This window comes from Zeugodacus cucurbitae, chromosome 4 (genome assembly GCF_028554725.1).
Source record: "Zeugodacus cucurbitae isolate PBARC_wt_2022May chromosome 4, idZeuCucr1.2, whole genome shotgun sequence".
NCBI classification, from domain to species: Eukaryota; Metazoa; Arthropoda; class Insecta; order Diptera; family Tephritidae; genus Zeugodacus; species Zeugodacus cucurbitae.
This window is the reverse complement of record NC_071669.1, coordinates 1,358,090-1,385,798: the sequence shown is the minus strand read 5'-3', so window position 1 is coordinate 1,385,798 and position 27,709 is coordinate 1,358,090. Positions and strand designations below refer to the sequence as shown.

The following is a 27,709-nucleotide window of genomic DNA, read 5'->3' as shown; positions in this document are numbered from 1 at the left end:
TTTATACGGCTATAAAACGGATTCAAGTTCAATATACCGGCATTTCGCACTCGCAGCATGTAAACAAAGCCATAAATTTGATTAGTAGGGGTGAGGAATTAAAAAAAAAGAATTATAAAAAAATCAACTAACTGTTTGTAGTGCTGATTTAAACGCACGCAAAATAAATTTAAAATAAATTTGTGAAAGATAATCTATAAATACTGCAAGCCTACGTGCCCCAAAAATAGTCAAATGTTTATAAACTCTACAATCAAACATACAAACATACATATATATGACATATGTCCAGAGAAATCACGCGGACTCTTATCAAAACAGCAACTAAAGGTGCCTCCCCTATACATATAATAAGTTGTCTTCGCGCCTCGCAGACACTTAGTACAAAAATAAACAATAATAAAATTTAAGATTCATTTAAGAAACTACAACAATCTATATATATATTAATCTGTCAAAACATTTAAAAATATATATATTTTGAGGTTAACACAATTGAGAAACATATTTTGAACAGTTTTTGATAACGTTTAATATGCTAAGACCTGGCGCCAGATTAGTTACTTCTTTTGTTGTTTTTCAATTTTAAATAAAATATTTTTTATCAGTTTTTATTAATAAATATCTTATTAATCTCTTAATTTTCTTTATCCTTTCAGCCGCTGCCAAAAGCGAGTGATCTTCGCCGATGATGAGGGTCAACCGCTAACGGAGGTGCGCGTCATGTCTGAGCCCTCGAATGTGCCACCATTGTGGAGCACAAAATTCCTGGAGCAAATTACACAGGGACTCGTGAGTCCACATCCGGCCGATCAGTGGACCGTCGACTTCAAACAACCAGCATCTGATTATCTAACATTTAGGTGAGTTGAAATCGCATTATCTTAAATAACTGTACAGATATACTTATGAATTCTTTTCGGCCTTACAGAGAAAAGATCGATCGTGACTTTGTCTCACTCGAAAATGTGATTGTTAAGGATGAGGAGTCCATTGTGGTCGGCACGGTGAAAGTGAAGAATATCTCTTTCGAAAAGGAAGTCGTTGTGCGCGTCACATGGGACGACTGGAAGAATCAGCAGGACATATTCTGCACATTTGCAAGGGTGAGTTGAAGGCGCTTGGCATCTAAATGTCCTACATACTAAATGTTTCTCTTCTTTGTTTGTTTTCTAGGCTTATGGTCCAGCTACCTATGCGCATGTAGTCTTCGACACGTTCTCATTTAAGATCACGTTGCCGCCAGCGTCAAAGCGCCTGGAATTCTGCATTTGCTATCGTGCTAATAACCAAGAATACTGGGATAACAATGGGGTAGGTCATAATGTTTGTTATACCGCCTTTAGCATGTTCATAATTAATCACATTTCTTCGTCTCTCTCTCTCTCTCTCTCTCCCTCTCTCTCTCTTTTAGCAGGGTAAGAACTATACTATCACAAAGCGTTCACCCTTCTACTACAACGCACTTTCGCCATATGACAAGAATTCGTCGCGCAACGCCTGTCGCGGTACCGTGATGTCGACACTGTCCGAAGCGCTGAGCAACTCGAAAGAGTATCAAACACAGAACAGTTGGAGTCAGGAGTCTGGGCCCTACTGGTAAATGTCATTTTTTTTTATATGAAGCAAGCAGTCAAGCTGTTGGTGAGCAAACTTGAATGAACAGTGAAGCTAAACAAGGAAAATTTCCTCAAATTCAACAGGCAACAAAAACAGATCGAGGAGAAATATTGGTGATGGATTATAGAAATAGGATGCGGCGTGTCGAGCGCTAGGAGCACAGGCTCACGTCGTAAACGCTAACAACCCTGCAGTAGAAAAGAATCTTACATTAAATGCCAATATAGAACAACTACCAAATTAGACGCAACAACAACTACAAAAAAACAAACAAATATATGAAACACAAGAAATCCAAAAGACAGCGAAAATGATAAGCATCACAAGGATGAGCGTCGTTGTTAAGGCACAACGCCACCGGATAGTCCAATCCAAAAGTGAGGAACAAATCTAGATTCAACAAATTCTAAGTATCATTTAGCCACTATGAAAACACACACAAACAACAACAAAATACAATAGAAAAGTGTAGCTTAGGGCTGAGTGAACATATGCAGTGAAGCCTCAGCTGCTTCAAAACAAAAAATCGGTTAATATTATATAACAAATCTGTTAGCTACGCAGGGTAGTAAGGAGCAGTGAAATTCGGTGCAATATTTGAGCATTATTTGTGTATAATTTGAAAAGCTTTAACTTGAAAAAAAAAAACAAAAACAAAAACTGATTTAGTGGCCCCTGCAATTGTTAGCATTTTGTAGGGCTCCTTTATTAAAGACTTGAGAAGGATAGAGTGATATTAACACGTTGACTAAGTATACAAGCGAAAAGGAAGTTGAAAGGGTGAAGACACAACAAACTAGTAAACTAAAAAATAACGGTATAACAGAACGGAAATCAAATCAAAGCACCGCCATTTTGTAGAGTTTTAGTGCAGAAAGTGATAAAGAAAATGACAAACTTAAATGGACTGCGCATTGCAGCCGCGCACATAAACCTGTTCGGCCAGCGTTAACAAGTAACTTAGGTGAGCTCGAGCTGGTCTCGCACTTCACGGCCAACAGGTGGCGCTGCGTTAAATTTCCATGTTAGCACAAGTAACGCTGCATAATTTTCAGCTAATGTGGAAATTAACTATTTTATATATATTTGTGAACTATTTGAGGCATCAACAAACATATATGTGCGCTTTGTTGATTCCTCAAGCACAAACGATTCCTAACTAGAAGCATAGAAAACGTGATGACTTGCCAATTATAGCCTAGAAGGCTATGCGCGCAGTGCCGCAAGGTGGCAAAAGAAACAGAAAGTAAGGGCAAAACATATAAATTCAGCAGGCTTGCTTACTTTTCTTACTTTTGCTTGTTATTATACTTTGCGGCTGCGCATGCGTCTCGTTTTATAGAGAGCTGCGCATGCGCAAAGCACTGAAATGGACACGTTGGGACTTCAAAGCTTTACTTTTTTACCTACTTTGAAGTTCTCAGCGTCGGTAGTTAGGCGTGACATACTATAAAGCATATAAGAGTACGGTAACATGAAAACTTTAAACGAAAAATGCAAACGCAAACTCAATATTTTTGCTAAAAAAAGATCTACAGTTAAATACTGTGTGCACTTTAATCGAGACAGTGGCAGTAGTGACTAGGCGTATGGGGCCACAGTAGCGTTTAGCGGTAGATTAGAGTAAAAACAGTTTAGTACAAGCATACAGGAACTACTTGAAACTATGAACAAGCAAGAGCTAACAAAAACTAGAAAAACAAAAACAAGAAAACATTAAATGCAGTTTCTTAAATTGAAAATAAAAATTAAAAATTAAAAATTAAAACCATATGTTATAACAAAAACAACAATATGAAAAAATCACATCCAACAACACATAAACAACAAACAAAAATTATATCTCCACACACACACATATATATATACTATATCTATAAAATATACATACATACACATAGTTTTAAGTATGCTACACACATATATATATATAGATTCTAGTTCGTAAGTTTAAAAACAAACAACCATTTGCTATAGCAATGTAGTCTACCTAGTTGTAAGTGCGGCAAAGAATATTGTGTTACGCTTGCGCGATGTTTGTGTGATTTGAAATGCGTTTCTTTTACTATTATTTGATTATTTTTATATATAAGCGAGCATATATTTTATTTTGTGGGTTTTTTAGAGCGCATAAATGCTTAACGATTTTTTATAAATGGTTTTATATATATTTACGTGATTTTCTACGAGTCATTGCTCGGCTGCCGGCATGTTTTATTTTTTATTTGCTTTTTTAAATGATAACTGTAATTTTTTTATTAATTTTTAATTAAAATTTTTTTTTATTAATTTTTAATTAAAAAAAAATTTAGTAATTTTTTATTAAAAAAAATTTTTATATTAATTTTTAATTTTTAATTTAAAAAAAATTTTTATATTAATTTTTAATTATATATTTTTTATTTTTATATTAATTTTTAATTAAAAATTTTTTTTTACTAATTTTTAATTAAAAATAAACAATATTTTATTAATTTTTTATTAAAAAAAAAAATTTTATATTGATTTTTAATTTAAAAAATTTTTTTACTAAAAAATAATTAATAAAGCATGCGGCACGTGTTGCAACCGATTTAAAGCGCTCGTGTGCAGAGAGCAGACTCAATTTTTATGTCAAAAAAAAATATATATATAAATAACTGTTTATTTGTGATTATTTTTTATATACTCGACTTAAAGTTACTGTTGCAGCGACACAGACCGCCTCTATGGCACTTTTAATGTGTGTAATTTTAATTTTTTTTTTTAATATTTGGTTTTATGCAAACTGACAAAAGTACTTTTTTTATATATTTTACCCACAACAAACTAACTGTACTATATATTATGATATAATTTTTTTTTGTAATAATTTTTTTTTTTAATTTTTAATTTCGCAACGACATTTATATTACTGTATGTATATGGTTTTGTATGTTCTAGATTTTGTAAGCGAAACAGTTTTTGTAACAGCACTAATAAATAAGAGAAACAAAACAAAACAAAAGAAAATAAAAAAAATAAACAAATTTGTAAATAATAATTTTAATGCCTAGTTTTATACACATATATATACTACATACTATATACTAAATGTAAATTGTTTTGATTTTAAGCGTGTGTAAGTAATTTCGAATATGTTGCCATACGAGAAGGAAATTTTATGATAATTTTGTTACAATACTAAATGCAATAAAAGCCAGTAAACAATATGCTATATACATATAGACAAGAAATTATAAAAAAAATGTATAAAAAATATATAAAAAATATATAAAAAAATATAAAAAATATATATAAAAAGAAATAAAAATAAAAATGAAATTTGAAAACAAAAATAAAATGATATACAAAATTTTGTAGAAAAAAAACTCGGTCTAACATTATTATATTCTCTAATTTTTAAGCTGGATTTTAATTTCTTAATTTGTTAAAACTATTTTATGCATAATGTTAGCATACATTCGATTTTTTTTTACTTATTATGCTCTCATTTGTATCTGAAACTGTAAGACTGAAATGGTTGTTAAGAAAGTTACACAAAAAATTTAGCTAAACAAAAATCAAATTGTGCGTTTTTTTGTAATTTCGACGCAATATTATTTGTGTTTTCTTGTTGTTGTTGCTGTGCGCTAACAACGAAATTATGAATTGGCAGCTAATTGTAGACTTTCACAAAAGGCCGTAGATTGTATACAAACATACATATGTCTATATATGTAAATATTAATATTGTGTTTTTGAAAAAACTACAATTACATAACGGCACTCATACATATTGTAAATATAGTGTATACGACGCTTTTTGGGCATAAAGTTGTATTCCAAACAAAAATTTCAAAATATTCTATAGAAAAGAGAATCAATTTTGAAATGCACTCAAGAAGCAACGACTTCAATATTAAGTTGGAATTCGTGTTTTTTGTGTTAATAAAGCAATTTTCAATACGAAAAAAAAATTAACATAAATATAACACGCGTGTAGCGCAGCCTAAACTCGTTCGTATACTACATATAGCAAGTTACAGAGGTTATTGAGTTTGTATTAAATATAATATTCACTTGTACAGTTGATACAAAATGCTAAACGAAAAAAGCAAAAAAAAATTTTTTTTGGAATTTTTCAAAAATTCGAATCAAAAATGTACATTAAAACAGCAATGAAAGTGTTTGAAACACACACTCATGTATATACTTTTATGTAACAATTGCTTTGTAGTTGGCCTTCAAGCATAATTATGCGCTAAAAATAATACAAAATTCACTGTAATGACGCACTGAATGATTTTGCAGTAAATTTATCTTGAAAAATTTATATGTACCTTTAACGAGATATGAAGAGCTCTATACCATTACAACAAACAGTTGAACTTCCCTAACTCAAATCACCATAATCGACAAAAAAACTTCGAGTTAGAGAGACTTCGAGTAATGGCAGGTAATTTGTATAAAAATTCTCTTCTATTGCCAATTCAAGAGTTTGAGTTATGGAGACCTTCGAGTTATAGCAGTTCGAGTTATGGAAGCTCAACTGTAATTGTAAAGTTTGTCTATCAACTATTTGCCTTACTTTACGGTTCCTGCTACTAAACTAACTATCTATCATCATATCATATACACTGTAAATATGTAAAGTGAGATTTATACTATATCAACTACTATCATTGGTTGATATATAGAATCAAGCTATTAACTTTAAATGAGCCATATATGTAATATTGTTAAACGCGATTTGTGAATATTTAGTTTTTAAAGTAGCATTAGATCAACAAATATACCCTATACAAATAGCTATACATTGTATGTACAGAAAAAGTTCTAAATAAAATATGTTTTTTGAAATATAGATTTTTCATTCAATTCAATTTTTCATTTTCATTTTTTACAGCTCACACTTACCCTCTCCACACTTTTACATTTGCCAGAAATAGCATTCTGTATGAAAAAAAACACAGTCGCTTAGTTTTGAATATTTTACTATATTTTTTCGGACAACGTTAGCAACGCTGTTTAGCGGGGTTTACAAAATACACGACAGCACTTTTGTGGCTAAAACGATACATAATTTCAAAATTTTAACTTAATGCCGCTAAGCATGTGTTACAATAATCGTTAGTAAATTTTACATAATTCTTTACACTTGGCTTAACTGCTCGCACACAAATAGAATTCTTTTTAGTTTAAATACGTTTAACAAGGCTTTACAAGTGCAGGATTTGGAAAATTGGAAAACAAGTAGTTAAATAGTAAGAAATACAGAATGTACTTTGCAATTAGTCAATAGTTTAATATTTAAGAAATGCAAAGTTGCGAGAGGCACATTTACATTACCCACTGGAATGCCAGAATTATGTTGCTGTAAATGCTTTGAGAATTAACCTATAGTAAAATTCCATAGTTTTTCAACACTTTTCACTTTTCACCTTAAACACTAAGTTTTTAGCAGTTTTGGAAATGTATCGTCGTCTTTCGTCTTGCTGCTTTCATTGCCCCCCCATTAAATGCGCCGTTACGCGTGTCCGAGCCAATGTTTGTATGTATATATATTCACTGCTTTCGATCGTACTGTTGTGGTAAACTTGCTATACTTGCTTGCGTCTTCTTAACTACTGTGTAACTGTGACCACTTAATGGCGTCTCACTTTAATATCGCTGGCTGAACTTATTTAATTTAGATACGTATTGTAGTTTGCTGATGAGTTAAAACTAAAATTGATTTACTGTGAGCCCTCGAGTTTGGCCTTGAGGGAAGCTGGCATCTCTGGTGGTGGTGGACGTGGCAGAGCCAAGGCGACCTTGACACCGTCGTAGATGAACCATTGCAGGGCAGTGAGTGTACCAATCATGATGATACGTGGTGTCAGACCGTTCCACATACCCATGAAGCCAAGCGATTTAGCCACTTGGATGGCGGTGGAGCCCTTGGCTTGGTTCAATTTCGAAACGACCACATCAGCGGGATGCGATACGATGGCGCAGAAGACACCAGCAATGTAACCAGCAGCGAATGTCACCACCAACTGTTCACCCTTGGTGCAGTCGACACGTGGCTTAGGTACAACGTGTCTAAATGAAAAAAGAGAGAAAATTTTAATTTAGCATAGTTTATAATAAAATAGCAGCAATGGGTGGCAGTAACGCATGATACTTACTTGTACAACAATTCCACGGTGCGTTCGAAGCAGGCGAACTTCATCATGGTGTATGGGATTTGACGCATCCACAATGGCACCAGACCCTTGTAGAAGGCAGTGACACCCTCATCCCTGATCATCTTTGGCAAAGCCTCACGCAGATTGTTGGCAAAGCCAGGAGTGGTCTGGATCTTGACCTTGGCAGCTTCCATAGGAGCCAAAGCAATATCAGCGAAGAATTCAGCCGAAGCAGAGGCAGCCAAGTACAACCAGGTACGGTACAAGTATGAGTTCTCTTCACCCAAGATGTTGGAGTAGTACACTTTGAAGACTTCATAGAGACCGAACTTGCATAGACCCTACACATTTTGTGAGTAAACAAAGATAAAGCATACATAAATAAATAAATTAAGACATAATATTCGATTTAACTAAAAATGTCTAGCAAATACATGGTTCAGCAAAAATGTAAAAAAAGTCTATCAAATAAAGGGCTTTAAAGTAATTTCGCACTAGTTCTAAGTATTATGCAATGATATGTGACACATTTTTCGAATCTAATCTTTTATGTATTTTTTTTTTCTAAAACTCCGCACTACTTTTACTACATAGGTTTGTGTATTTCTTGTCTAGCCAGTTTAATTACCATGAATTCTTATCACATGATAACCAAATCTAAATTGATGACGTCGAGCGGAAACGCTGATATGGATTTACACACAAACAAACTTTTGTTGTGAGTGGAAAAATGTAAAAGCCAGAAGAAAATCATACGTAATAAGCATACAAATTAATCATTGATTTTCATCAGGTGGCATTAACAAATGGGATTTTGAAATAGAATATACCGATTGTTATTTCATGTGTAGCAAAGAAATAAATCAAAGCGAAATGTTTAGCATTAAAAATCAATAAACCGATAACGACTAGGGATTGTGTAACACAGATACAATACTTAGAATATTCTCATTTCTTATTTTGACGTCCTCCACAAATGTACATCGATTGATGTCTTCACAGAATTCACTTGACTGCACTAATTTTTTTCTATTCCTCTGTCCCGTTCCATATTGTATTTTAACTTATTTGCTTTGTATACATTTTAATCGTGCACTTCGCCCACTCACTCACCTGTGCTGAGTAGCCGAAGAATGTTGGTGCCCAGCCCTTAGCCAGACCACGTGCGCCTTCCTCAGCAATGGTAACCTTGAAGCCGTTGATCAAATTCTTGTACTTTTTGGGGTCAACTTGCAGACGGCATTTAACCAAATCCAACGGTACGACGAAGGTGTGCGTAGTACCGCAGGACAGGATGCCACCAACACCGCATAGCGCAAAGTATTTGTTGCTGCCGAATTCGCACGAATCACCGCTAGGTGTTGCAGCTGCTTGAATCTGGCGTCCGGGCACGGGGCCAGTCGCTGACTTACCGGTGGTGTCGCATTGGACTTTAGTAAATGGAGTACGCAATGGCGAATTTTTGGCAGCTTCGAACAGTGATGAGAACATTATGGATTATGTTACTTTTCGCTGTTTCGGTGAATTCTTTCGAAATCTGCAAAATAAACGAAAGGAAAAAGATTTTTAAACTCAGATCAAGGTCAGTTGTAATTCGCCAAAAAAATCATCCCTCTTATTGAGGTTACATAACGTTGTATTTGCTGACGAATACGCCGATTTTTGAAGAAAGGTGTATTCTCTTTATAAAGCTTAATTTTTCGTATTTTATTTGTTTATTATAAACACCTAATCTTTTTTCAAAGACTGTGGATATATAATATATTAAATAAATATTGTATTATGCAATTTATTTAAAAAATTGGCACTTACACAGACAGCACCTATTACGGGCACGAGAAAGACACTTAAGAAGAAAATGTCTGCTTCCCACCTGACAGATGAACACCGACGAGTCAACTCGTTACTCGTTGCTAATTGACAGCGTTGCTTTTTCTGATCCCACTCGTTATTAAATTGCTAAGTTTACTATTAGAGAACAGAATAAAACTTAACGCAGCACACTGCATTTAGAATTAACAATATTCCACCGATGATTTGGCGAATAAACTTTATTTTAAGAAATTTACAATTTTATACAAATAATTATAATTAATAATTTACAAAACATTTAAAAAATAAACAGAATCAAAAATATTTATCAAATACGACTCTGTGGATAAACACATTTTTTTGAAAAGATTACGAATGACAGCGAAAGCGTAATTTAATAATTTGACAGATCCCCGAAGCAGCCGGAGAAAATATTATAATTTTTTAAAGCTGTAAAAATAAAAATTTACAAAATATTCGTTCATATATTAGCTAAGAAAATCATAAATCACCATGGCGGATGCAGCAGCTCGTCAGCTGCAATATGAATACAAAGCGGTAAGTTATTTATTGGGGAACAATGTGCATGAGAAAATATCAGGCAGATGAGCGTCTAGTGTGAAAAACGAAAGTAAACGTTTAAAATTGCATGCTGCAAATGAACTTGAAAATTGGCATATACAGCTTAAGTTTATTTCTAGAATTCCAATCTTGTGCTGCAAGCTGATGTGCGACTCATTGAACGTCCACGTCGCGATGAGGCTACCGGAGAAGTGGTATCGCTGGTCGGTAAGTTGGAGGGCACACGCATGGGCGATCGCTATCAGCGCACAAAGCCCGAAAAAATGGAAGAACGTAAAGCCAAACGTCAGAAAAGAGATGAAGCGCAATATGATTTCGAGCGCATGAAAGGCGCCACATTGCTGTCCGAAGGTATAGATGAAATGGTCGGCATTGTGTACCGACCCAAGACACAGGAAACGCGACAGACATATGAGGTGCTCTTAAGTTTTATACAAGAAGCGCTGGGAGACCAACCGCGCGACATTTTGTGTGGTGCGGCAGATGAAATTTTAGCGGTGTTAAAGAATGATAAGCTTAAAGACCGCGAACGCAAGCGTGAAATAGACAGTTTGTTAGGCTCAGTAACCGATGAGAGGTGAGCTTTGAAATTTTTTTTAATATAAATATCGAAATTGTACAAATTATTTCCTCCATTAGATTCGCTTTGTTGGTCAACCTCGGTAAGAAAATCACAGACTTTGGTTCAGATGCCGTGAACGCTTTAAACATCGCTGGCAATGAAGAGCAAATTGATGAAACTTATGGTATAAATGTGCAATTTGAGGAATCTGAGGAAGAAAGTGATAACGATATGCATGGTGAAATTCGTGACGAAGATGGACAAGAAGAGGGCGAGGAAGCGCGCATTGACCACACGCTGCATGCAGAAAACGTGATTATTTGCAAAACAAAATGTTCAATTAAAAATTTATAATTTATTTTCTATTAAATATTTCAGCTACTCACTGAGGAGGCGGCCAATGTGAAGAAAGAACGTGGTCTACATCCATTAGATATCGACGCGTACTGGTTACAGCGTTGCCTAAGTAAATACTACAAAGACGCCATGGTATCACAAAGCAAAGCCGCCGATGTGCTAAAAATTCTCAAAGACGCTTCCGACGAACGAGACTGCGAGAATCAGCTTGTACTTTTGCTAGGCTACGACTGTTTCGACTTCATAAAACAGTTGAAGAACAATCGGCAAATGATTTTGTATTGCACAATGTTGGCCTCAGCGCAAACCGACAGCGAGCGACAACGCATACGGGAAAAGATGCGCAATGACAACCATTTAGCAAAGATATTGCGTCAATTGGATACTGGCAAGGCGGAAGAGGATGACTATGGCAATTCATCGCGCACAAACAAACGTGGAAAGGAGGAAAACGATGACTCTGGCCAAGGCACGGCCGGTCAGGTGGCAGGTGTACGCCAAGTGCTCGAGTTGGAGGAATTGGCGTTTACGCAGGGATCCCATTTCATGGCAAACAAGAGGTGTCAACTGCCGGACGGTTCGTTCCGCAAACAGCGCAAAGGCTACGAGGAAGTGCATGTGCCCGCATTGAAACAAGTGCCTTTCGAGGACAAGGAGGAACTGCAACCGATCGATAAACTGCCAAAATATGTGCAGCCCGTCTTTGAAGGCTTTAAAACACTCAATCGCATACAAAGCCGTCTGTGGAAGGCCGCGCTGGATAGCGATGAGAATATGTTGCTGTGTGCGCCCACCGGTGCTGGTAAAACGAACGTTGCTTTGCTCACAATGATGCGCGAAATCGGCAAACACATCAATGAGGATGGCACAATCAACGTGGACGAGTTTAAGATCATCTATGTGGCGCCCATGAAGTCTTTGGTACAGGAAATGGTGGGCAACTTTGGCCGTCGCTTGTCGTGCTATAATTTGACCGTGTCCGAGTTGACTGGTGATCACCAACTGACACGGGAGCAAATCGCCGCCACACAAGTAATCGTGTGCACACCAGAAAAATGGGATATTATCACACGTAAGGGTGGCGAAAAGACATTCACAAGTCTAGTGCGTCTAGTGATCATCGATGAAATTCACTTGTTGCACGATGAGCGCGGTCCAGTGCTGGAAGCGCTTGTTGCACGTACCATACGCAATATTGAGACCACACAGGAGGATGTGCGGTTGGTCGGTTTGTCCGCCACGTTGCCTAACTATCAGGATGTCGCAACATTCCTTCGCGTTAAGCCAGATAAGGGACTGTTTTATTTCGATAACAGCTTCCGGCCAGTGGCGTTGGAGCAGCAGTACATCGGTGTCACCGAGAAGAAGGCGCTCAAGCGTTTCCAAGTCATGAATGAGATCGTGTACGAGAAGACCATGGAACACGCAGGTCGCAATCAGGTGCTTGTCTTCGTGCACTCGCGCAAAGAGACGGGTAAGACGGCGCGCGCCGTGCGTGACATGTGTCTGGAGAAGGACACGCTTGGCAGTTTTCTGCGCGAAGGATCGGCCAGCATGGAAGTGTTGCGCACGGAGGCGGAGCAGGTGAAGAACACGGAGTTGAAAGAGCTGCTGCCATATGGCTTCGCTATACATCACGCTGGTATGACGCGTGTCGACCGTACATTGGTGGAGGATCTCTTCGCCGATCGTCATATACAGGTGAGATTTTCATAAATAAATTAAAAAATTTGACTTTCAATATTTTTTTCGAAACCCTTTAATAGGTTCTGGTGTCCACAGCCACACTGGCTTGGGGTGTTAATTTGCCAGCACATACAGTCATCATCAAAGGAACTCAAGTTTACAATCCGGAAAAGGGTCGTTGGGTGGAATTGAGCGCACTGGACGTTCTACAGATGTTGGGTCGTGCTGGTCGTCCACAATACGATACCAAAGGCGAAGGCATACTCATCACCAATCACAGCGAATTGCAATTCTACCTTTCACTGCTTAATCAACAGCTGCCCATCGAATCGCAATTCGTATCCAAAATGCCAGACATGTTGAATGCTGAAATCGTGCTGGGCACAGTGCAGAACCTTAAAGACGCCGTTCATTGGTTGGGTTATACCTATCTCTACATACGCATGTTGCGCAATCCCACGCTCTATGGTATCTCGCACGACGCCATACGCGACGATTCGCTGTTGGAGCAGCATCGCGCGGATCTTATACACACTGCCGCGCTGCATTTAGATCGCAGCGGTCTCGTCAAGTATGACCGCAAGAGCGGCCAATTCCAAGTGACCGAGTTGGGTCGCATAGCTTCGCATTACTACTGCACGCACGAAACCATGATGACTTATAATCAATTGCTGAAGCAAACGCTGAGTGAGATCGAGCTGTTCCGCGTGTTCTCACTCTCTTCGGAGTTCAAGCACATTGCTGTGCGCGAGGAGGAAAAGTTGGAGTTGCAAAAGCTTATGGAACGTGTACCCATACCCATCAAAGAGTCAATGGAAGAGCACAGCGCCAAGGTGAATGTGTTGTTGCAAGCATACATATCGCAATTGAAACTGGAAGGTTTCGCTCTCATGTCCGATATGGTCTTCATAACGCAGTCTGCGTCGCGTTTAATGCGCGCCATCTTCGAAATCGTACTCTACCGTGGCTGGGCGCAACTGGCTGACAAAACGTTAACGCTCTGCAAGATGATTGACCGCCGTATGTGGCAGTCTATGACGCCACTGCGGCAATTCAAGAAAATGCCCGATGAAATAGCTAAGAAGTTGGAGAAGAAAAACTTCCCATGGGAACGCCTGTATGATCTGGAGCCCAATGAGATTGGCGAGTTGATACGCGTGCCAAAGTTGGGCAAGACAATACACAAATTTGTACACCAATTTCCGAAGTTGGAGCTTTCCACGCACATACAGCCTATAACGCGTGCCACACTGCGTGTCGAACTCACGATTACGCCCGATTTCCAATGGGATGAGAAGGTACATGGTTTATCCGAAGGATTTTGGATTCTCATTGAGGATGTGGACTCCGAAGTGATTTTGCATCATGAATTCTTTTTGCTGAAGGAGAAATACTCACAGGATGAGCACCAAATAAAGTTCTTTGTGCCAGTCTTCGAGCCATTGCCACCGCAATATTTCTTACGCATCGTCTCTGATCGTTGGATCGGTTCGGAAACACAATTGCCGGTCTCTTTCAGACATTTAATATTACCCGAGAAGAATATGCCACCAACAGAGCTGCTCGATCTGCAACCGTTGCCCATCTCTGCGCTGCGCAAACCGAAATTCGAGGAATTTTACGTTGACCGTTTCCCACAATTCAATCCCATACAGACGCAGGTTTTCAATGCCGTCTACAACAGCGACGACAATGTGTTTGTGGGCGCACCTACCGGTTCCGGCAAAATGACCATCGCCGAGTTCGCCATCATGCGTCTGTTTTCACAGCAAGCCGAAGGCCGTTGTGTCTACTTGGTGTCGAAAGAAGCGCTCGCCGATCTCGTATTTGCCGATTGGCATGCAAAGTTCGGCGGTCTTTCACTAAAGGTCGTTAAGTTAACCGGTGAAACTGGCACCGATCTGAAATTGCTAGCCAAAGGTCAAATTATTGTTACAACCGCAGACAAGTGGGATGTGCTATCGCGTCGTTGGAAGCAACGGAAGAACGTGCAAGCGGTCAATCTCTTTATAGTGGACGAATTGCAATTGGTTGGTGGCGAAGACGGTCCAGTTTTGGAAGTTGTTTGTTCGCGCATGCGCTACATTTCGTCGCAAATTGAGAAACAGATACGCATCGTGGCGCTCTCCTCCTCGTTGGCCGATGCGCGCGATGTCGCACAATGGCTGGGCTGCAACGCCAACGCAACATTCAATTTCCACCCGAGTGTGCGTCCCATACCGCTGGAGTTACACATTCAAGGCTACAGCATCACACACAACGCCACGCGCATTGCTTCCATGTCGAAGCCCGTATATAATGCGATCATCAAATACAGTCCACACAAACCCGTCATCGTCTTTGTCTCATCACGCAAACAAGCGCGTCTCACGGCCATCGATATACTGACATACAGCGCTTCGGACATGCAACCGAATCGTTTCTTCCACGCCGAAGAGGAAGACATCAAACCATTCCTCGACCGTATGTCCGATAAGACGTTGAAAGAGACGCTCTCGCAAGGCGTGGCATACATACATGAGGGACTTACGGCCTCCGATCACCGCCTGGTGGAGCAGCTTTTCGACTCCGGAGCTGTGCAAGTGGCAGTGGTGGCACGCGATCTCTGCTGGGGCATGAGTATTTCGGCGCATTTGGTCATAATTATGGACACACAATTCTACAATGGCAAAAATCATTCCTATGAAGACTACCCCATAACGGATGTGCTGCAAATGATCGGACGTGCCAATCGTCCCATTGAAGACGCGGACGCTAAATGTGTACTCATGTGTCAATCATCCAAGAAGGACTTCTTTAAGAAATTCATAAATGAGCCACTTCCGATTGAGAGTCACTTGGACCATCGTTTACACGATCACTTCAATGTGGAGGTGGTCACCAAAACCATCGAGAACAAACAGGACGCGGTCGATTATCTCACTTGGACATTCTTATACAGACGTCTCACACAAAATCCCAACTATTACAACTTACAGGGTGTTACACATCGTCATCTCTCCGATCACCTGTCCGAGTTGGTCGAAAATACACTTTCCGACTTGGAACAGTCCAAGTGTATTAGCATTGAGGACGACATGGACACGCTTCCGTTGAATTTGGGCATGATTGCGGCATATTATTACATCAATTACACAACAATTGGTAAGCGTGTTGAATATTTTGAAAAACAATGTTGAGATTTATATTATCTTTCTTCTTTTTATTACAGAACTCTTCAGCTTATCGCTTAATAGTAAGACTAAAGTGCGTGGTTTGCTCGAGATCATCTCATCGGCAGCAGAGTATGAGGACATTGTTGTACGCCATCACGAAGAAAACATTCTGCGCACACTCTCCCAACGTTTGCCGAACAAATTGACCGGTCCCAACGATTCGGCGCCAAAGTAAGTAACTCCGACCGCCAACATATAATGTCTTCAATAGATAATAAACTCTCTTCCCCTTTATACAGATTCAATGACCCCCACATCAAAACAAACTTGTTGCTGCAAGCCCACTTATCACGTTTGCAATTGGGCCCCGAACTACAGGGTGACACAGAGCTAATTTTGGGTAAAGCTATACGCCTCATACAGGCCTGTGTTGATGTGCTCAGTTCCAATGGCTGGCTCTCGCCGGCTGTGGCTGCCATGGAGTTGGCGCAAATGGTTACGCAAGCCATGTGGAGCAAGGACTCCTACTTAAAACAGTTGCCGCACTTCACAGCCGACATCATCAAGCGTTGCACAGAGAAGGTACAGTTGGATGCAAAGCTTTCTAATTTTCGCAAAACTAATATTTAATATGTATTTTGCAGAAAATCGAAACTGTTTTCGATATCATGGAGTTGGAGGACGACGACCGCTCACGTCTCCTGCAGCTAACTGACGCACAAATGGCCGATGTGGCGCGCTTCTGTAACCGTTATCCGAACATAGAAATGAACTTCGAAGTGCTGGATAAGGATCGCATCAATTCCGGTTCCACAGTGAATGTCGTCGTGCAACTGGAGCGTGAAGACGAAGTTACCGGACCAGTCATTGCGCCATTTTTCCCACAGGTATGTAAAGAATTGCGTTTTTTTGTTGTAATTTTTTTTATTTCCAATTTCTTTTCCAACAGAAACGCGAGGAAGGCTGGTGGGTGGTCATTGGTGATCCGAAAACAAACTCACTGCTCTCCATCAAACGTCTGACGCTGCAGCAGAAGGCGAAAATCAAATTAGATTTTGTAGCGCCCAGCCCCGGCCGGCACGAATACACGCTGTACTACATGAGCGATTCATATTTGGGCTGCGATCAGGAGTACAAATTCTCCATCGAGGTTGGCGACTTCCAGTCGGAGAGTGAAAGCGAATCGGAATAAACTGATAATAATTATATTCGGTCTTCACGTAGTCTTAGTTCAACGTTTGTCGTAGATTTCTGCATAAATTTGCATGTCTCAAGTGTGCGCGTGTTTGTAATAAACAAAGAAAAACAAACAAATCTCTTCAGTATTTTTTTATTATTTGTCAGCACAGCAGTGACGTGAAATAATTCGAAATTCCAGTTTTTAAATTAATGACAGCTCAAATGTGCAAATCAAAGTGTTAGAAAAGGAAAGCAATTACTAATAATTCTTCATTTGAAAGCAGCGATATTGACAAATTTGCACAAATTAATTATTGTTTTTGAGTATTTCTGCAACTTAGCGCTCTTATTGACTAACAGACACCGCTGAACCACGGCTGTTCGCTTGATTGCCTTTCGGGCCATTGGCAAAGCTATTCGTGCTGGCAAAGTTGATCACCTGTCCGTTGGGCAGCTTATAAACTTGGCTCATCGAAGCAGCGCCAGAGTTTTGAGAACCAAAAATACCCGACTGCGAAGCTTGTGTCAGTGTGCCCGCCGAGGAGGCACCAAACGAACCGAGTTGACTGAAAGTGTTGAACGCCTGCGAACCAGCATTGGCGGCAGATGAACCAGAGCCTTGCGGTCCGAAATAGTGACTGTTCGCATCAGCTGCAGCGGTCGCCTGCGATTGCCCCGATTGTGGCGCACGCTTGACACGCACATGCTCCAGCAATGAGGCGCTGTTCAAGGGCATTTCGAAGGGTATGCTGCGCACACGTCGCGCCTGGCCACGCAAATTGGCTTTTGGCTTGATACGGAGCGAAGACTCAACCAGCACTTCATCGACAGCAGCGCCATTGATCGCTGTGGCAGAGAAGGAAGGAAATTGTGTTACGTTTAATAATATTTGGAATACGGTTGTTGCCTTTTTATGTTTTCTACTCACGTAACGGCGCACTGGGTGTATTATCCTCGCTGACAACATTCAAACTAGCTGCCGTGACGCATGCTGCGAAGAGCATTAAGGTAGCCGAAAGTGTTAGGAAATTCATTGTCTACTATATAGATTATATGTATATATTTCGTTTGAATTACACACAGCGTTTCGCTAACGCGTCGTTTCCATACAACGTTTCACAAATTGATCTTCACTAATCGCTGCTCAAACACAGACTATTGCCTGAGTCATTGACTGAGCCGCAGATAACTCTCGCCTTTTCTAGTTGCCGCTTAAGGTAAGCGCTGAGCAGCGAAGGTAGCAATGAGCGCAACAGTGGGCTAGAAAACGTTTAAAGGCAGAAAATACTGGACACGTAAGCTGCTTTTGGAAATTTTCATAATTTTTGAAATTCAATTTGTAAGAAGCCTGAAAATATGCTTTAGTTAAAAATAAATCACTTCATTTGTGAAAATATTAAAATTCGAGTGAGGGAATTGCTGAACAGTCTCAGCTTCAAGCACTTCATGCTCCAAGCCGCACTTTACTCGTTCCAAATATATTCAAGTACATACACTCGACATACATACATACATCATTGCTCTGCTTAGAAAATTTATTATATAACTAATGTGACAGCTGGGGGAAGACCATAACGCTCGAGCAAATAAACAGCCAATAGCTGAAATATCACAATGGTCAACAAGAGCCCAAAACCAGAAGCCAATAAGTAAGCAAGCAGCATCCAAAAACATACATACATATGTATGTAAGTGTGTATCTCTGTGTATTTGGAAAGAGCGACTCAGCGTTCAGCAAACAAGTTTTCGTAAGTCATTAAGGAAGAAACTAGTTTTTGGGTTTCCTTTGAAGACAGCGCTAAGTGCTTAAATAAGCAGCATCTTAATTACACATACATACACAAACAACCAATTGTTGTACTTTAAGCAAACATATGACTGAGAAGCGATTCTCTTTTGGAAGCTTAAAGAGCGCAGTCTTAAATTGAAAAGGTACATAAGTGCGCAAGCAAAGAGAGCGGAAACTGAAACACGGAAATAGAAGCTAAATTTAAGCTGTTAAATTTAAAACAGTTACAAATGTTGCTAGTCTTACAAACTCAAAAATAGACAAACCTTCAAACACACCATTTTATTATATTCATGTATATGTAGCTTTATTTGGACTTAATCAAAAAATGTATTTATTTAATAAGAGCAAAACAGTGCAACCACGCTGCATGTACATACCTATAGATACAACTATAAACATACATACATACATGAGTAAGAAAAAACCACAGAAATTCAAACTTTAGTTGTCAGTATGCCATATTGTTGTTTTAATTGATACGCTAAACACACATATTTGTATGTACACTGATATATAACATTAATCGGCGTAAATATATTTATTTAGTGGCTGACTGAGCAAAGTGCATTTTGTGAAATTATCATATTACATATTCAGTTCGAGTATCAAGCGCCCGCCACACACTTACTACAAATTACATAAGTTTGCATGGTGGAATTGTTGTTGTTGTATATTTACGTGTACAATATTATATGAGCAAGGACTATGTAAAGTACTTTATTATACAACTATGTATGTATGTATTGTGTGTATGTATGTGCTACATATGTATGTAACTAACAAGTATACATATGGTCATATTGGTAGTTCATTATTAATATTATTTATTAACACAATGTTCATTTCCTGTCTGAGATCGCTTAAATAAGACTACAAACATATGGTGAAATTATGTTGTTTTATGTAAAATTCGCACTTTTTAAATTTTAATTTAATAGAGGCAATGATAATTATGCAGTCGATTGTTACGGTCATGAGCTAATGAAATCGAGAAAATTAAAATTAAATTATGTTTTCGAAGCGTACTTAATGATTACATAAACATTTTTTTCCAATTTATGTTTACATTTGCATACAGCCGCTGAGTTTCAAACCACCAAAGGATTCGCTCAAATGAAAGTTACACGATATCGGGCGCACACACCCTAATGTACCCTGTATTGTTGCAAATCATAAAGCTTTTTCGCTCTTTGCGACCAAACTAAGACACTTTAAAGTTGAAACATTATTATACTAGCACAATAACAATTTATGTAATTTTTATCTTCTCAATAATAAGTTTATAAACACAGTTGTAAAAGTAAATCTCAAGTGCATTTCGTTAGTTTGTACAACAAATGAGTTACAAAAGTAAAACAAAATTAATTATATTTAAGGTTAAGGAGAATCTCAAAGTTAATTGTGTAATCGAAAGAGTAAATTTTTGTACAATTCTAAAGTCCACTAATGCTGATTTGGCTCTTCAATACTTAAAATTTCGCTAATGTGTACATGTGTCTCGCACAATTTTTTAGCTGCTTAATTTTTTTTAATTAATTTTAATTAACAAGCTGGCGCAATTGCCGTCTATGTTTAAGTTCGTGTAGATGTGTACATATGTTTAATACGTCTGCTTTCCTGCTTTCTTCATGTAGTTTATTATTTCAATTAATTTTTTGTCTTTTCTAATTCTTCTTTAAATTGTTTGTGTATTTCTACAGAGAAAATGTGCGCCTTCATTCAATGCCATGAGCAAAAATCATCACCAAACCCGGTTCGACCATTACGTCTTCGGACATATGAGCATTATCGCAGCTTAAAACCAACACAGCTTGTTTACCTGCAAATTGTATGCGCTTGTGAATATCTAGTGTATATACTTCTAAGTAAAAACGTTTACCTGGTATACGTCGGCAGACGTAGTTATCGTAGATGCGTCTATTATTCTGTCGCGTCTCTAGTGAGCTCAAGCCCCGTGGCCAGCGTCTTTCGTGGCAATTCTCCATTAGATTATCCAGTATATGTGGTGGACAGCCAGATTCGGACAATGCACGTTTTATCATCATCTAAAAGCATTATAAATTCAAATCAAACTTGCGAAATTCACTTCGGTTAGCAAACCATCGCCTTACCTGTAGTGCATCATCCGGTGTTGAGATCATACCGCCCCAGCGTGTTACACGTGCACGTGACAAAGTCGAACTCCAGCGTATTACCTCATCGCGTTCCATCTGATCGGCAATCGCACGCATAGCTGGATTGGAGACACGCATTGCGCGCATAAAGTCTTTAAATAGTTGCAACTCACGCTTCAACTCATTGATGACCAAATTCTGATCACCAATTTCTGTCTTAAGCTCTCCCATTTTCAACTGCTGTTGATGTATCATAGAACGCAATTCTCGCAAGCAATTGTGATCCTTAAGCTCGTCCTTCGGTATAACAAAACCACACCCCTTCTCACACGGCAATGGACGTTTTGGGTTGTGTTCACACTCTTCCAGATGAGAGTTCAATGCATCCAGCTTGAGTACTAATGTGCAACCGTATGGCGCATTATCGCAGGTGATGGAAAGTCTAATGAAAAAATGCACAAACACATTTTTTGGCGAAATAGCAAATTTTACTTTTGGCTAAATGCTTACCGTGAAAGCAGATTGCGAAGTATACGCGGCACGGCGCGCAAATTAGCGGTGTTTAATGCGTTGCGGTCTACTGGGCAGGTGGGCTGACGGGTGAGCCATTCGTTAATGCACGCACGACAAAAAGCATGTTCACACATTGCCGCCTAAGGAGAAATGCAAAGTGAAAGAAATTAATGACGGCCATAGCAGCATACGAAATTAAATTATTTTCACAAATTTGCGCATTTTTAATTTGCTTTGTGGTTACTGACCTGTAGCGGCTCTTCAAGAACACCTGAGCATATGGGGCAAGTGAGTTCTTCATCCACTTCACCCTGAAAGCGATGCAAATCGTAACCCATTTTCGTGTAGGAGCCGTTGCCTAATGGTGCTGAAAATGTGGCAAGTGGCGTCTGCCTACAAATTCGTGCAACACCACTGTTGCTTGAGCAACCGAAATTGTTATTTTCGCAACCTTTTCTTTTTTCTTTTGTCCTCGTTCATTCGGTTTTGGGTCTTTTTCTCTATTAGCTTGAGCCCTTTTAATTGTGGATTTCACTGCACTCAATTTTTATTTCACAAAATGTCTTCCTTTATCAGTTGTTCGTATTGAATTAATGCACGATTTATTTTATTGCTAATAATATTGGTTGTTTCACATAAATTTTCTTAAACAAATTCTGCGATCGCAAACAAACCAATGTTACGAGAAAACAGTTCCACGAACGGAGAAGTCAAAGTGAAAATGAAAAGAAAATAAGGAATTCAGAAAAGAAATACATTTTCAAAACTGTCAAACTTACATTAGAGTTGCCAGATGTTACGCCAAATGTATAACATTCGAATACAACTACCCCAAGTAAATGAAATAGCAGGATTTTCTAAATAAGTAGTTCAAAATAAAATATTTTCAAAAAATTTGGGTTTGACGCAGTATTTTATTTACTTTGTATATGTATTTCTGAAAAAATTAGAGTTTCCAAGTTTCCCCTCTTCATATAATAAAAAAAATCGTTTCATTTTAAATTCATAAAAAAGTATATTTAATGTAAAGCGTTGACATTGCCAATATTTTTATCGTATTCTATTATACTAAGCACATTTAACAATATATTCTACAATTCATTTATGCATTCGGTATAAAATATATGATTTTTACAAATACAAAAACTAATAGCGTTTGCGTATTTTACACTGAAACAAATTAACTTTAAATTATACATGCCATTTAGTTCCAATTAAATAACTATATTATATAATAAGCCATACAATGCTGATTAGACTTGAAGGATTAAACAAAATTTGTTCTGGTAACGAATGGGCACAGAAAACACTGAAGGCCAATTGTAAATTCATCTCACGAAATATTTTCAGTTTGTAAATCATTTGATCATCAAATTGCCACTTCTATACTGGATTTTTAAAGAATGTAAGGGTAGGGGTGGGGAATACGGTTGTGGTGTTATTAACATTTTCTACACTATTGGACAGTTTATTTATTTTTGGTGCTGATTGCGCGTTTGGTTACACGTCCCAAGAAGATTCCCATCATGAAAATCATGCCCACAGCGGACATGAATATGATTAAGAAGAATCTTTTCGCTGGCGAGGAAACAACCTGACTAACCAGTTGTTCCATATTTTCTGGCGGTTCGGCGAGTACCTGCAATTTAGAGGAATTACAAAATCTCCAAAAATTAAACAACAAATATTTTCCTTACCGTATCTGCATTGCGGAACATTTCGATACGTTTCTGTAGCTTCATGCGACAATCTTCTTCCATCGCCTTCGACTGATCTTTCAGTAAGACTTGCAAGCATTTCAATTCTAAAATACCGAAATGTTAAGTTTTAGTGACTTACTTTAAATAACGCGTCAGTGTACTCACTTCTACCATTGCCACTTGGCACATTCGAACAGTATCTTAACAGATCCACGGTGCATGCCTCTTGTAGTATGGGATCTACGTGTATGTCGGCTTTGGCTTCTGCTATTAAGGTTGCCACTTCAACGCGGCAATCACGATTTATGATCTTATGATTAAGAAAAGCTGTTTTCAAACACTCTTCCACCATACCATGTTCTCTGTTTTGGAGACTAGCCTTGCACAGCACTTCTATTTCTGATTTGCAGAAATTTTGTAAGAGCGGATTGAGTTGGTAGTTCAAGGCTTGCTCTTGCAGCACTTTAATCATTTCTTGCGTACAGTTGTAGTCCAAACGCGATTCTCGGAATTTATCTTTCAAGCATTGTACAACCTAAGAAACGAATTTGGAATGGAATAGTATAATAAATGTATATTGTTTACTAATTACCAAGCCGTTCAATTCTTCATTTGGTTGTGCGGTGGCCACGATATGCGAGCAATAACGGTCGATATTCTTGCCGCATGCGAGCTGCAGGGACGGATTGAAACGATAGTCGGTATTTTGCTCAATCATGCGGTTTACAACAACCAAGTGGCAACGCTGATCGAAGAGCGGGTCATCTTTGTACGTCTTGAGGCAGTCCAGCAAATGGTCGGAATCCGCATTGTTACAAAATCGATAAGTCATTTCTTTGCATGTGTTGACCAAAGTGTAGTCGGTGCCACTATCGGAGAGTTGTGATCTTTTCACCAAGAAAATAGCGTGATGACAGGAACTTCCCAGACGTTGGGTGTTTTGTTGCAAGCACTCCAAGGCCTTTAATGCAATATGAAATATAATGTTAGGCTTATGCAAAAAAAACCAAGGGCTCGAATTTCATGTGTACAAAATTTCCTCTTAAGGAAATTTAATGTGAGATGTGTGGTGATTAAGTGAATGAAAAAGAAACTTGCATTATTATTCACCTGACCAGGGCCCTTCTCGCCGCCACAAAAAGTTTCAAGCTCCTTTTTGCAGGCATTTGCCAACTTGGGGTCTAGTAATATGGATTCGCGCTGTTGGTAGAGTTGCGCTTTGACTTGTTGGCGACACTCCTTTGGTATTGAATGACGTTGGCCGCGTATCGTGTCGTTGCGCATAACTTCGCTCAAGCAGGCGACGACATCATTTTTGGTAGTGCTCGATGCACAAAAGCGTGTCACATGTGGACGGCAAGCTGTCTTGAATTTGTATGTGAAATGATAGTTTTTCAGCGAGATGATTTGAAAGTGTTCAATGGCGGCACGACATTTGAGGTCCTGTCGCAGATCAGCGTCATTTTTATGCGCAATTAAACAATCCATCATGTCGCCTTTGTCCTTTTCGCCCTTCAGTATGTGTTCGCAATGTGTTTGCATGGCGTTTATGCACACCGACATTATTACCGGATTCAGTTCAATGTGCTCCGCCTCTTCTTCAGTGTAAGTGGCAACGGCTTTCTAAAAATTATATAAAAAATCAGCAATAAAAGGAGTTTATAACGGTTAATAGAAGAGATATTTACTTTACACGTCGGTGAGAGTTTTTCAAGATTCGTCTGCAGACAATCCATTTCAGCGCCTTTTTGTGTACGATCAAAGCAATATATGGACAAATCCTCGATGCATTCGTCTTCCACTTCAGGTATAAGGTCCACAGATACGGCCCGCTGACGCATCACGCGTTTTACCTCTTTGAAGCAGTCCTTTCGCAGTGCTAAATTTTCATCATCACTGTAGGCGATACGATGCAAGCAAGGTAAAATGAGTGGCCCACGTTCTGGATCCATTTGCACATCGTTAACGTCATCCCATACGTGTTTAGCGCGACAATACTTAATCGCATCGTCGTGACAGTGCTTATATAATTGTGGATCCAGTTTGAAATCACGTGCTACAAAATATTGTATCAGCATTAGCGCTTGTTCGCAGTCGGGCCGCATTACTGGTGTGCCAATACGTTCCATCAGACAGGACATCACACGTGCTTCGCCAGCATCTGTGTCGCGGCAAGCCACATCAACGACTGGTTTACAAGCGCGTCGTAGTACCGGATCCACTCGCCAATCCTCACCCACGTCAGCAGCTTTTATTAACTTCTCGAGAGAACGCTGACATTGCGCAGTAACACGACGATCCTTTCTACGTTTGGAGCGTGCATGTTCCATAAGGCAATGGATTACTTGACCGTTATCAGTGTTTCCAACCGTACCACCTCTGATAACCTGTCCCTTTTCAATATCACCACAAAACTTTGGTATATCATCGGCGCAATCGCTTAGAATTTCCGGCGACAATTTGAAATCGTGCATCAGCATGCGACGATGATCATTTATTTCCGTTTGGCACTCGGTGGATACCAGCGAGCCGTTCTTCACAACCGATTCAAGACACAGTAGGATTTGTGCTAGACGCACTTGTTTGTCCTCGGATACGCCACGACGACAGTGATATTGTTTGATATCGTCCTTACAAGCTTTAGCGAGCCCATGCGAGAGCCGATAGTCTTTTCCAATTTCCCGATCACGTTGTGCAATTTTTTCGTTGCAGCGACGTGTCATTGTGGGATCGGCTTTGTTCTTAACAAGACATTTAAATGCCGCAGCTGTACCAGCAGTTTCCTAAACACAAAGCAAAGTAAATATTATTACCTGCAGTAAATTTCATCTATTTAAATAAACATATTTCTTCCATACATCGAAATGAAAACACTTGTTTCGATTTCTAGGTATGTACTTGAAATAAGTAAGCAAATTGTGCACAAAGCAAAAAAGAATCCAAAACATTTCTCTACTAACCTGCCCGCATAAGCGCCTCCAATCATCGCCACAAGCTTCGAAAAATTCCAAATCTTTTCGCTGTTGCTCCATTGTACTTAATTCCTCTTTGCATTTTGCATCAAGTGCATCGGCTGCTGTCTCTTGTAAGCATTGCGCAGTTTCAATTTGTGAAATGCTTCTGCGCTCCAAGTTTAAACGCCCACATTCCAATTGTTCTAATTGCGAACCACAGGCATTCAAAAAGTCGCCCAATTGATCAAAGTCCGGAAACAGTGTCGCAATGGAACGCAGTATGTATGCGCGACATTCGCTGCTATGTTCCATACGCACTGCACGCTCGTGCATGCAGCTCCACAAGCTCACCGCATTGCCACAAGATGATAGTTGTTGTTTCTGTGCAGCGCAGTGTTGTGGGATTAGCTGATTGGTAACCCACTTCTCCGTCTGCATGTTACGTTGTTGCAACCATAAAGCATGTTGGCATTTATCTGGCACAGCCTCCAGCTGACTGGAAGAAAATGTGCTCACACACTCCAACACCGACACATTATCAGTTTGTTTGAGGTGTGCACAAAGTGACTGTAATTCCTTGCACTCGGGTTTGTCGATGAGACTATGTTCTAGCTGTGCTAACGAAGTGTCTGAATTGCTGGAATTCGACAGCGTGGCGCCGGCTGAAAGTAACAACACCAAAGCAAATTGCAGACGCATTTTTGCTCTGTAACTAAACTTTATTCACAAAATATTTGTATGCACATGTATGTCTGTGCTTCGACACTTTCTTTGAGAACTTTGTGACGTGTACGCAGAATTTGTAAACAGCCGCGTTTTAACTTCTATAAATTACATTTGCTATAGATTCTAATAATCTGAACATTCAGCCGAGATTAGCCCAGCAAAGCAGTGACAAATGACAGTTCTACGATAAGAATAACAAAAATAATAACAAAAGGTCTGTTCGCGTACTTTTCATTAAAAAACTCTAACGACCTTATGACGTCATGGTGCTGCCACCTATTTCAATAATACTAGTTATAAACCAGCTGTCAAATTGTAGTAATTGTTGGGTTTTAAGAAGCAATGTGATTGCCTAAATTTAGGCGCACGAATATTTAATCTACAATACAAAGCTTAGCTTTAAGTATGTATCCTAACACAATTTCCCAGAAGATAACGAAAGAACAATGCATATATTTCTCTCTCACAAGTAAATAAATAAAGTTTCATATAATAAGCACCTACAAATAAGTCATAAAATACAATTATATTGTTATCAATCGGAATCGGTTGAGCCATTATCTGTAGGTCAAGCGTACTAGTACTGATGTTATTACAAAACCGAGTCTCTCATTTCTTCGAATACTCTGATTTTCATTATATTATTTTTATATTTTTACAGATATTGGGAAATGCTTACCGTTTTATTGTTGTACCTTATTTAAGTCAATCAAGTCAATCAGTCAGTATGTAAGCTTCACTTTGGAACTTGCAAAAATCCCCATAAATCTGTATTCTAAGTAAAGCTGGGCTTAAGAGTGTACGCACATTCATACATACACATATA

The 27,709-nt window shown here is 38.9% G+C and overlaps 6 protein-coding genes across 9 annotated transcripts in view; 2 read left to right on the top strand and 4 right to left on the bottom strand.

The window, feature by feature from the left end:
• The window catches only part of LOC105217713 (protein phosphatase 1 regulatory subunit 3C-B), a 28,525-nt gene extending 22,725 nt beyond the window's left edge, over window positions 1-5,800 (top strand). For 2 of the 3 annotated variants that reach the window (XM_029040865.2, XM_011193059.3), the window contains 5 exons: window positions 660-863; window positions 932-1,106; window positions 1,177-1,314; window positions 1,415-1,599; window positions 1,704-5,800. In XM_029040865.2, the coding sequence (XP_028896698.2) occupies window positions 660-863; window positions 932-1,106; window positions 1,177-1,314; window positions 1,415-1,599; window positions 1,704-1,737 (736 nt within the window). In that variant the 3' untranslated portion in view covers window positions 1,738-5,800. The remainder of the gene's footprint in view (window positions 1-659; window positions 864-931; window positions 1,107-1,176; window positions 1,315-1,414; window positions 1,600-1,703) is intronic. The other variant, XM_011192974.3, reaches the window with a different exon arrangement.
• Window positions 5,801-6,558: 758 nt separating this feature from the next.
• Slc25a3_3 (phosphate carrier protein, mitochondrial) lies at window positions 6,559-9,714 on the bottom strand. The gene is made up of 4 exons (XM_011193171.3): window positions 9,564-9,714; window positions 8,865-9,288; window positions 7,752-8,092; window positions 6,559-7,665 (listed from the first exon to the last, which is right to left on the bottom strand). The coding sequence occupies exons 2-4, from the start codon at window positions 9,240-9,242 to the stop codon at window positions 7,317-7,319; spliced, it is 1,068 nt and encodes a 355-aa protein (XP_011191473.1). The 5' UTR covers window positions 9,243-9,288; window positions 9,564-9,714; the 3' UTR covers window positions 6,559-7,316.
• A 236-nt stretch (window positions 9,715-9,950) lies between these two features.
• LOC105217251 (U5 small nuclear ribonucleoprotein 200 kDa helicase) lies at window positions 9,951-17,219 on the top strand. The gene is made up of 9 exons (XM_011192205.3): window positions 9,951-10,121; window positions 10,265-10,722; window positions 10,785-11,019; window positions 11,086-12,765; window positions 12,831-15,894; window positions 15,962-16,136; window positions 16,205-16,487; window positions 16,550-16,792; window positions 16,855-17,219. The coding sequence occupies exons 1-9, from the start codon at window positions 10,077-10,079 to the stop codon at window positions 17,095-17,097; spliced, it is 6,426 nt and encodes a 2,141-aa protein (XP_011190507.1). The 5' UTR covers window positions 9,951-10,076; the 3' UTR covers window positions 17,098-17,219.
• On the bottom strand, window positions 17,220-18,270 carry LOC105217338 (uncharacterized). The gene is made up of 2 exons (XM_011192325.3): window positions 18,013-18,270; window positions 17,220-17,930 (listed from the first exon to the last, which is right to left on the bottom strand). The coding sequence occupies exons 1-2, from the start codon at window positions 18,116-18,118 to the stop codon at window positions 17,431-17,433; spliced, it is 606 nt and encodes a 201-aa protein (XP_011190627.1). The 5' UTR covers window positions 18,119-18,270; the 3' UTR covers window positions 17,220-17,430.
• A 1,314-nt stretch (window positions 18,271-19,584) lies between these two features.
• Window positions 19,585-22,247, bottom strand: LOC105217421 (E3 ubiquitin-protein ligase NRDP1). Its single transcript, XM_011192447.3, has 5 exons — window positions 21,752-22,247; window positions 21,501-21,643; window positions 20,988-21,432; window positions 20,756-20,921; window positions 19,585-20,695 (listed from the first exon to the last, which is right to left on the bottom strand). The coding sequence occupies exons 1-5, from the start codon at window positions 21,839-21,841 to the stop codon at window positions 20,592-20,594; spliced, it is 948 nt and encodes a 315-aa protein (XP_011190749.1). The 5' UTR covers window positions 21,842-22,247; the 3' UTR covers window positions 19,585-20,591.
• Window positions 22,248-22,493: 246 nt separating this feature from the next.
• Window positions 22,494-27,085, bottom strand: Glg1_0 (Golgi apparatus protein 1). Of its 2 annotated transcripts, none has more exons than XM_011192571.3 (7): window positions 26,164-27,085; window positions 24,892-25,986; window positions 24,302-24,826; window positions 23,796-24,164; window positions 23,369-23,738; window positions 23,201-23,307; window positions 22,494-23,142 (listed from the first exon to the last, which is right to left on the bottom strand). In XM_011192571.3, exons 1-7 carry the CDS (start codon window positions 26,854-26,856, stop codon window positions 22,972-22,974), a joined length of 3,330 nt encoding a protein of 1,109 aa, XP_011190873.1. In that variant the 5' UTR covers window positions 26,857-27,085; the 3' UTR covers window positions 22,494-22,971. The 2 variants fall into 2 exon arrangements, with proteins under 2 accessions (XP_011190873.1, XP_011190953.1); XM_011192651.3 differs by having other exon boundaries at window positions 24,314-24,826.
• Between the last annotated feature and the right edge of the window lie 624 nt (window positions 27,086-27,709).

Bases quoted from the DNA above. Each gene is read 5' to 3' on its own strand.
- Slc25a3_3 (XM_011193171.3), bottom strand. From the start codon at position 9,242: ATGTTCTCATCACTGTTCGAAGCTGCCAAAAATTCGCCATTGCGTACT. The intron at 8,093-8,864 runs GTGAGTGAGTGG...CAAAATGTGTAG, and splicing joins TCTTCGGCTACTCAGCACAG to GGTCTATGCAAGTTCGGTCT. The intron at 7,666-7,751 runs GTAAGTATCATG...TTTTTCATTTAG, and splicing joins ACCGTGGAATTGTTGTACAA to ACACGTTGTACCTAAGCCAC.
- LOC105217251 (XM_011192205.3), top strand. From the start codon at position 10,077: ATGGCGGATGCAGCAGCTCGTCAGCTGCAATATGAATACAAAGCG. The intron at 11,020-11,085 runs GTGATTATTTGC...TAAATATTTCAG, and splicing joins ACACGCTGCATGCAGAAAAC to CTACTCACTGAGGAGGCGGC. The intron at 16,137-16,204 runs GTAAGTAACTCC...CCCTTTATACAG, and splicing joins CCCAACGATTCGGCGCCAAA to ATTCAATGACCCCCACATCA.
- LOC105217338 (XM_011192325.3), bottom strand. From the start codon at position 18,118: ATGAATTTCCTAACACTTTCGGCTACCTTAATGCTCTTCGCAGCATGC. The intron at 17,931-18,012 runs GTGAGTAGAAAA...TCTCTGCCACAG, and splicing joins TACACCCAGTGCGCCGTTAC to CGATCAATGGCGCTGCTGTC.
- LOC105217421 (XM_011192447.3), bottom strand. From the start codon at position 21,841: ATGGGTTACGATTTGCATCGCTTTCAGGGTGAAGTGGATGAAGAACTC. The intron at 21,433-21,500 runs GTAAGCATTTAG...TTTTTTCATTAG, and splicing joins CTTCGCAATCTGCTTTCACG to ACTTTCCATCACCTGCGATA. The intron at 20,696-20,755 runs GTAAACGTTTTT...TACAATTTGCAG, and splicing joins CGTCTGCCGACGTATACCAG to GTAAACAAGCTGTGTTGGTT.
- Glg1_0 (XM_011192571.3), bottom strand. From the start codon at position 26,856: ATGCGTCTGCAATTTGCTTTGGTGTTGTTACTTTCAGCCGGCGCCACG. The intron at 25,987-26,163 runs GTTAGTAGAGAA...CTTTGTGTTTAG, and splicing joins GGAGGCGCTTATGCGGGCAG to GAAACTGCTGGTACAGCTGC. The intron at 23,308-23,368 runs GTGAGTACACTG...TCGGTATTTTAG, and splicing joins GCCAAGTGGCAATGGTAGAA to AATTGAAATGCTTGCAAGTC.